This window comes from Takifugu rubripes, chromosome 2, assembly GCF_901000725.2.
Source record: "Takifugu rubripes chromosome 2, fTakRub1.2, whole genome shotgun sequence".
Taxonomy (NCBI): Eukaryota; Metazoa; Chordata; class Actinopteri; order Tetraodontiformes; family Tetraodontidae; genus Takifugu; species Takifugu rubripes.
Genome location: NC_042286.1, coordinates 4819221 through 4828617, shown reverse-complemented (window position 1 = coordinate 4828617; position 9397 = coordinate 4819221). Strand labels below are relative to the sequence as shown.

The 9397-nt window shown below is 46.2% G+C and overlaps 1 protein-coding gene across 1 annotated transcript in view; it reads left to right on the top strand.

Moving 5' to 3' along the window:
• Nucleotides 1–2373: 2373 nt before the first annotated feature.
• The window catches only part of grin3ba (glutamate receptor, ionotropic, N-methyl-D-aspartate 3Ba), a 50959-nt gene continuing 43935 nt past the window's right edge, over nt 2374–9397 (top strand). The window contains exon 1 of the mRNA XM_029832922.1: nt 2374–3160. Coding sequence (XP_029688782.1) covers nt 2630–3160 — 531 coding nt within the window. The 5' untranslated portion in view covers nt 2374–2629. The remainder of the gene's footprint in view (nt 3161–9397) is intronic.

Here is a 9397-nt window from a genome sequence, read left to right as displayed (position 1 = left end):
CAGCTTTGTTCCCAGCAACAAGTGAGAACGAGTCACCTTGTCCAAGAATAAAACTCCATCTCAGAGAATCGTTTTAAAATTCTGTTTGTGTCCTGAAAAATCTCTGTTTGCACAACCTGCTTCCGTTTGGGTTTCAGCCACTTAGCAGCATATTAAGTGTGTCTGAAGCCACTAATTCATTTCACAGTTAATTCTGCTCACACTAATGATGGATCCCCTCACTCGGACTGTTATTTTTAGATGTATGGAACAATGCAATGAGAGACCTTGTGATTCAGGGAACAATAGGTGTAAAATGAAAACATTTAGCTGGATCCATTAATCCAGTACTCGATTTATGTCGTTTATTTATAGGGATTTTGCCTCATTGTGTGTGTGTGTGTGTGTGTGTGTGTTTTTGGTGAGAGAGAAATCCTCGCTTAAATTTTATCTTGCTGAAATAGCTAATAATTGGAAATATCTTTCCAAGTTTTAGTTGTCCAATGATTTGTCCCTCTTTGGGAGTGCCCTCATGGACCCTTAGACAGAGGCAGCAACAGATGTCAGATGTCCATTTCTTAAACTATTCTGAATCAGTCTCCTCCTCAAACACAGGTGTCTGTGTTTTTGTCTATAAGGTTTGTCGTGTGCGAGGACTCCGCCCACCTACTTCCTGTCTTTGTTTTATTTTCCCTCCATTTTGTAAAGACACCTGATCTTAGTTTGGTCTGAGTTTAGCCTGTGCCAGATGGTGGCCTGGTACTCCTATAGCTTGGCAGAGCTCTTGCATGTCTGCAGCCTTTATTTCTTTCCACCCAAGGATTAGATTTGTGTTTTCGTAATGGTGTTTAGACATATAGGACAAGCTTTGGATTTTCACCGACCTCGACTCGACTGGTTAATGGGTGTTTTCTGAAGATTGATTAAATCATTTAATACACAAGATTGGTGCCGCCTTCTCTGCTTGTGGGTCCTTCTTTCCTAGCCTAACAGAAACACCCGTAACACAGGTTTGTGTAAAGAATGAGGGTCTCACCAAGTTTAGTAAAACATAAACAAGGCTTTCCTGCATGATGTACGTGGCAGTATTGATGGTCAGACTCCAATGGATAGAATCTTAGTGTTAGAATTCAACATCACATGGTCTAATCTTGTTGGTTTCTAATGGTGATAAACTGTCCTCTGATGATATACTCTTTATCTCTATGCTGTGGTGCCCCATTTACCCAGAGATAAACCCTCTAAACCCCGAGTTTGAACCAGTCCTGGTTGTTTCCACAGGTACCCGAGGGAGAACCTCTGAAGATCCATGTATGTTTAATGCAGCTGGTTTCTCCCGCTGAACAAAGCCCCCAGTGTTGGTTTTCATCTCCCCACTATGATGAAGCAAGTCGAGCATGGAGGACAGAGGAGGACAGGTGGGGGAGCCTTGTTTTTGCCAAACTGTATCAGATTTGTCAGAAAACGACACTGACCTAGTCGGCTGTGAAATGACTTGTTGATCCCGCGCGGTGACACCTCTATCTGCAGGGACGCGGTGGACACCTTCTCGTGTCAGACCAGGCGCTGCAGCATCAACCCCTGTGCCGAAGCCTTATGGGAGCGGATAAAAAAACTGAATCAGAGGCGGAAAACCAGTCAAATGACTGCTCGAAGCACCACCGGTATCTGACAAACGAGGGATTATCTGGAAACGGGGACGCGGGGACCCACAGAGCCAGATTTCACTGGGTTGACTTTGAGATTTACTGCCTGTTCTGCTCTAATGACGGCAAATTAGATCAGAGGAAAGAAGAGTGAGTGAAGGGAGGACTTACTGCTGGCCCCTGCATGGGGCCGAATTATGGCGGGTCTGCTCTGTCCCTGGTGCTGAAAAGACGTCTTTAAAATGCATCATGTTCTGTTTGGACTGAAGGAAGGTGTTTAGATCCAGTCTCAAATGTGTTAGCAACTGACTGGAGGTGCATCTGGGAAAGTTATCCTGCACAGCAAATAAGCACCATAACCAGAACATTTATTTGAAATTATTAGCGTCCTTTCACCTGCTCTAGACACAATTCAAGCATAATAATGGAGCCAAATGTGTGTCAGAACTCATGAAATAATCAAAAGCAACAGTCTGCTGTTGCTTGGACTCGCAGTTTGATAAAGTGCTGCGGCTTCTGTGGTGAAGACCCTGAGAAGCGGAGGGAAATGTTACCCGTCGACTTTTCATTAAAATTCAGGAAGAAGCGGGCTCCGTGAGAGGTTAGATTATTGGCCGGCAGGCGCACGGACACACACACACACACGCACACACACACACACACACACACACACACACACACACACACACACACACACACACACACACCACAGCTGGTGCGCCTTCCTCCAGCAGAGACTGACAGAAGCGGGGCGACCGCTCTGAGCTGTGCGCGCTCATTCCTCCTTCGCCGGCGCGCCTTTCACTGTCGACAAGAAAACTTTGAAGAGGTGAGAGCCGACAAACCGCCGTCGACACCGCACATCAGTGAAGACAAAGAAGGGAGAAGGCAAGGAGCAGCAAGTCCGGGAAGAAGCGGTGGAGGAAGCCGGGAGAGAGAGGGAGCTATGCCATCTCCCGCTGCGCAGAGCCCAGTCCTCCACTGTTGCGTGTCGGAGCTGCAGCATGCTGTCTCTCTTTGGACTCTGGACCTGCTGCCTTGCCCCCAGGAGACCTCATCTCCTTCTCTTCTCTGCCAGATCACTGCCGCTGCTACTCTTATCGGCTGTTTTCTGCTCCCCGGAGTCGTGCTTCCCGCACCCGCAGCCGTGCCACATCCTCGCCCGGATCGGACACACCGTGCGCCTCGGCGCGCTCCTGCCCACCCGTCAGCCGGCACGGATACAAAACGCGCTCAACCGCGCCCTGGTCAGCCTCCGGCACCAGAGCAGCGGGGCAGACTCTGCCGCGACCAACTCCCAAACCCCCTTGCTGCCCTACAACATGAGCCTTGAGATGGTGGCTCGGTCCCCCGCGGGAGGAGACCCGCTCTCGTTGTCCCGTAGCGCCTGCCAGGACCTGGTGGTCAGAGGGGTGTCAGCCGTACTCGCCTTCCCCCGCTCCAGAGAGGAGCTGATCCAGGTGGAGTTCCTCTCCTCTTTCCTGGAAATCCCCTTCATCTCTATCCTGGAGGACACGGAGCCTCTTCTTACCAAGGTGGGTGGACGGAGCGCGTAAGTTTCTGCATCGGTGCGCCGCCTCTAATCAACTGTATTATTTGAATTTAATCGACCAGAAACCTCGTTGGTGCGCGTTTAGTTGGTTGTCATGCTTCCCGCACGTTGTGCCTCCGTCAGCAGCAGCCAAGGGCCAAAAACAGATTTCCATTTGGCGTTTATCACAGAGCTGACAGTCGGGGCTGAACCGCTGACTGACCCACCCGCCTGTGGGCGATCTGAGAGCTGAGCCGGGCTGGGAGGGACACAGCATGCGCGCTTCAAGGCAACAGTGTTTCATTGAGAGCTGTTCTTCAAGGGCAAGAGCGATAAATAAAATAAAATAAGGCAGCAAAACACATTTTAAGACTTTTGGTGCGCGGGGTTATTTTAGTTGTTCACCTAATTATGTTCTTCCTGCTGTTCAGATTAATTTCAAAGGAGCTGCCAAAGCTGCAGGCCCGCTGCATCTGTAATATCTGCTGGCCTTGTCTTGTGTTGGGCTCAAGCAGCCGAGGATTAGAGGGGTGTGTGTGTGTGTGTGTGTGCGCGAGAGAGAGAGAGAAAGAGAGAAAACTGTGGCATCTTGGCAACTTCCCAGCTAATGTTGACACACAGAGATGGATGCTGGTGAGACAGACAGACAGACAGACAGACAGTCAGTCAGACAGACAGACAGACAGACAGACAGACAGACAGACAGACAGACAGACAGTCAGTCAGTCAGTCAGTCAGACAGACAGACAGACAGACAGACAGACAGACAGACAGACAGACAGACAGACAGACAGACAGACAGAGAGCATTGCTCAGGAAATCAATGGGAGTGTATTTCACGCTAGCAACAGTCGGTCCAGGTCCAGTTGGAACTGCAGGCTGCACACACACACACGCATCCTTGTACTTCTGTCTTTGTGAGGACTTTCACATATAATGGTATAATGCATTAGCCAGCCTCTTAATCGAACCTTAAGCATCCCAACCAACCCCATGACCCTGACCCTGATCAAAGCCAATTCTACCCTCAACCTTAAAACCAAGCCTTAACACTCAAACAGTCCTTTGAATTTGTGTGGACCAGCCACAATGTCCTCACATCACAAAAATGGCCTCACTTCGCAAGCAGAATGAGAATGTGTGTGCAGTTTTAGAGTGTGAGGCACATATACACGCACAGGCAGCAGAGACATGAAAAGTCAAGCTCAGGAGCGTAGAGAAGGCAGGTTCAGGTAGAGGACAGATGTTTTTATACGAAACCTCATGACAGCTGTAGAAATCAGCCATGTAGCTGTTGCTGCCTGGCTAAAGGAGGGAAAACAGTGGCTTGAGAAGTGTTTGTTAAATTGAAAATAAACCCTGCAGCAGATGAGGGAATGAGCACTGGACGTGTGTGATCTCGCGTATCTTTTCCTATTTTTGTTGGGAAAATCAAGCTTTGCCTTTGACTCTGGGCCTTTCCCACCTGTTTCCTAACATGTTGCACAAAGTGTGAGGCTGGTGATTCTCCTGGGAAAAACTGTGCAGTTGCTGGGAGAAGTCCCACATGATCGATGAGGGAGGAGTGTGTTTTTAGTTGGGACTGAGCGCAGCAACAGATGCACCAGCAGCACAGTGTATGTGGTAAATTTCCTCCAAAACGTGTAGTGACGAATGAATGTTGGATTCTGTTTTTACAAAAAAACCAAAATCTTGATAATGACGGAGGCAGGAGGGAATCAGACCACTGAAAAATCGGAATTCATGACGCAGGAAACTCAAGCATGCTGGTGCAGAGTAAAGATTTGTCTTTCTGCTCTTTCTATTCCTCCCATTTTTTTACCTCCTCATTTCTTTTTTTCTGCTCTGTTGCTTTTTGATGCTTTGATCCTCGTCTTTCTGGCTCTTTTATGCTTCTATATGTTCCTCATCTCTTTCTTCTTCTTCCCTTTTATGCATTTCTTCAGGCCATCTTTCCTGAAACTTTATCTCTCCCCGATCCTCCGCTCTTAACTTTTCCTTCATCTCATCAAAGCAATGTTCTACAATTTTACCAACAAAACAGCTGTAACTATAGTAACAGTCTGTGCAGCTGCTGTAGGATGGCAAAAATAGTCTCCAATGTCCAGCGATAAGTTTTTCCAACCCAGCAATCTTTAAAAAGATCACACCAACTCTATCTTGTCCAGTACAAACATGTTTTGTGAAAGATACAACATCCTTATCACAACCTGTGTACGACAGGTTTGCACCACCTTTACCAACGTATGTTTTATCAATGTTATGGATTATTTAGCATAATTATTTATGTAAAGCACTATTCATATTCACCTGATATGAAATATGCTGAGTGTATCTGTTGTTCTGAACCACAAATAATTCCAAAAGGATGGTAAATATGGTTAAAAGGAATTCGTATAAGTTAGCGTTTCCAGGTAAACTCCATATTTACAGTCATTTTAAAGGGTGTGCTTATAAAAGACCATGTGGTGAAAGGGGAAAAGAGCTGAAGCAGAAAACAAACATGCGCGTCAGTTTCAGGCTAACCCTAACCCAGCTTCAGCCATCTTCTCCATGACCCTGAGATGTTTGAGAATTCACAAGCCCTCACGCCTCCTGGTCATGTGACTGTTCGCCCCCCCCCCCCCCTTTGCTATCAGAACCCTTCCTCAGAGGACATTCTCGGGCTTGTCTTTGAGGAGCATTTGGTTGTTCATAAGCAGTGATCAAAAGATGATCGACCCTCCCAGACCTCAGCCTCTGCAGGTCACTCTTCTGACCCATCAGAAGAGAGTTTTCACTCCCAGGGACGTGCAGACACTATTGATTTAACCCTTTGTGTTGATCATCGTCGGCTTGTCTTGCTTTGATTCAGTTGTTGCACTGGTTTGCTTTCAAAAATGTTAGATATAATGCAAAAGATATTAAGTATTTCTCAGGCTATTTACAAGTCAAAATATACTTTCTAAAGAATTTTACTAGAATCGAGAAAGTTGTGCCAAGATTACACTGTTGAAATTCAGGAGAAAACATTTTAAGTTAAAAAAAAACAGGCTTATTTAACATAAGTATTACACTTTTATTGTGAGTACTTTCTCTACTTTACCCAGTGGAACCACAGAATCATGCGTAACAAATTTAAATGGAGCATCGGGTTTTAATTAAAGATGGAAGGTAGGCTTTAGAACAGGATAAGTCCTCCGGGGAGAACAAGGAGGAAACAAGTGAAACAAAACACACACTTGTGCCAAAAACCGGCTGGATCTTCTTGAAACTTGATCCAGAAATGTTTCCTGTGTGGATGCAAAGAAAAAAGGTTTTTTGAGCAGAGTCAGGGAATGTGGGAGATCTTTTTTAATCACTCTCTGGTGATAACTAACCAAACCGAAAGTCATCATTATGGGCTTGATGCATCATTTTATGTAGTTTGACAGAGTTTCAGTGACAGCAAATCAGCTTTCCGCCTGTTTTCTCCTTCCCCTGCTAACCCAGGTTGAGCTGTGGGACTCGTCTGAGAGGTGGAATAGCTTTTTCCTCCCAGCCTACTTAAGCTAATTAGAAGCACTGCGTGACCCCCCCCACCCCCCCACCCCCCCAACCGGGCCGTAAATCTCCCCCTTCCATCTATGGCGGGCCAAATGAGGGGCGGGGAAGGGAAGAGGGGACCTAGGGAGGAAGCTAAGGAAAAGGAAAATGGACTGCTAATTCCCATCGGCATCATAATGGACGTTTCAGGTGCTTGGTTTTTGTTTTGTTTTTCCCCATCAGGCACATTTTTTCATGGAATTAGAGGAAGAAATGAAATTGGAGATATTTGATGTTTCAGTGACAAAAACAGCCCTCAAATAACCTTAATTAACCCCCCAAAATGAAGGAGCTGGGTTTTGGAATTGCTAGAACGCTAGCGCGTGTTGGTGACACGGAGACTCATTATAAATGTTATAATTCAGCTGCTCTGTCACGAACAGATTAAATTTAAAACACAATCTAGGTCCATTCTTAACGCAGGCGGCCATTTTAAAAGGGCCCGCCTCGCCAAACAACCCCTGATCCGCCGATAAGATCACAGGAATTATTTTGTGGATCATGATTTCTCCTCTGGAAATGTATTAGCGGTGAGAGCGGAAGGAAATGGTTTTTGCTGATTCCTCGCTGCGATTAGGTGAGATGGGCGGCTCGCTACAAATTCATTATTCGCAATACTTCACAGTGGAAGCTGCATTCTGGCCTCTGGTTTCTTTATTGGGCTTTTTATAATTATTTGGTTGGGAAAAGGATATAATATCTATAATATAAATGAGCATTTTGCTGTTATTTCCTGTCTTTCCTATTGTTGATCATATGTATGCACATTTTTTAGCATATTTCTTTGGATCCTGTTGCTCCACTTGAGGATTCTGTTTCCTTCAGTTTTACTAATGCTTCTCTTTCTCTCCTCTTTTGTCATAAATCTGTTTCTACCATTTCGACTCCTCCTTTTTTCATTTATTTATATTCATGCTTTCATTCTTTTGTCCTCTGTTCTTCCTTTTCGCCCTCTGTTCTCTCCTTCTCTTTGTTTCTGAGATCAAAGCAATTCTCTACAATTCTTTGCGAAGTAAATGTGAAACCAGAGTGACTGTAACATAGTTCCCTCTACGCCACTATAAAATAGGCTGCTCAACATTACATGGAGTCTTTTTAGCTTTAGGAATTGTGCGCTAATGCTGATGTCTTGGATTGTGTTTCCCTTCCTTAGCCATCTACAATACTGTAATTGGTTACCAAGGTAACATGGCGACCTGAAGTCTGTAGAACTCTGAATACATCACTCAAAGTCTTGGGAACATTTAGGTTGACAAAAAATATTATGTATCATAAATGAAGGTGCTATGATGTGGAATAACCTTTGTGGTTTTGGCTTGAAGCACTTTTCCCTTTTGCAATTCATCCCACCTGCATTCAGTCATTAATCGCTTCTCCTTTTTTCCCTTTAAATGACATCCCTCATTCTGCTAAGCAAAATGAAGATTAGCGTGGTAAAAAACTCAATTTGCGACTTTGAATGAAATTACATTTTAATCCACTGTGGCTCTGGGCTAGCCCTGCTCTCAGAGGACGCACACACACACACACATACACAGACACACACCTGCGCTCTCACGCTGGAGAAGCATGTGCACACGCCTGCATACGTGAACATACGCTCGTTCAGCTGGCTGTTCTGTGCTTACTAAAGGATATTAAGCCTAATGAGGCTTTGCGAGGCCGTGGCGCCTTCAGTGTTTTCTGATGAGGGGATTTGAGCGTCGACCACAACGGAATAAACCAGTTGAAAGAGATGGACAGAAGTTGTGCCGAACCAGAGCCGCAGGCGAAGCGACAGTTTGCCACTTAACGCAAGCAGCTCCGAGCTTTTTCCTTTATTGGCGCGATGATGACAGTTCAGGGCCGTCTTGACGTTGCCAGATTAATTGAGCAGAAACGGAGCGCCGTGTCAGCCCGTGAGGACCGTGGGCCTTTTTTGGAGCGCCTCAACGTGGCGTCTGAGTTAGTGTTTGCTGTGGTTTTCTGCCTCTGGTAACACAAACGTCACCAGTAACTTCACGAAACCACTGCGTTATTTCCCCACGGAGCCGCAGGGGGAGAAAAGTGACAGAGTCCAGCGATGAGGAAGAATGGGAATTTAGAGGGATCGGGGAGATGGGCCTGGATCAAAGACAGCGGGATGAGGGAAGAAAGAGGGAATAGTGGAAGGATGGAGCAAGAGAGTGGGAGGAAAAATGGGAGGAAAGTGGTGGCAGGAATATGAGGTTTGAGTGTGTAGATGGCGCTGGGGACGGGGGGCGCTACCTCCTGCAGCTCCCTCAGGTGAACAAAGCCAGATGGGAAATGAAATCCGTTCAACATGTGTGGCTTTTCCCCATCCCGGGGGAGATTTCTTGACCACATACCTGAAACCCCTCGGTGCAGATGTTCTCTGGTGATGCTCCTCAGCTCGTTTCTGAGGTTCAGACCACCTGTGCTGTCACCTGTCTGGTTAAATCACTCTGGTACATGTGCTGCCATGTTGTGATGATGTCATTTACAGCTACAAGCTGGAATCAGTGTCATATTGGAGAATGTGGATTACTGCCCCCTGTGGTGTGGAGTAGTACTGCCATCACAGGAGCAGAAGGTCCAATTATTAGCTGTCTGTGATGCAAGTTAATGCTACAGGATGTCCCCTCCAATGGAACTCTGTCAGGCTCATGTGTGAAAATGTTGGAAAAGAGGAAGATGG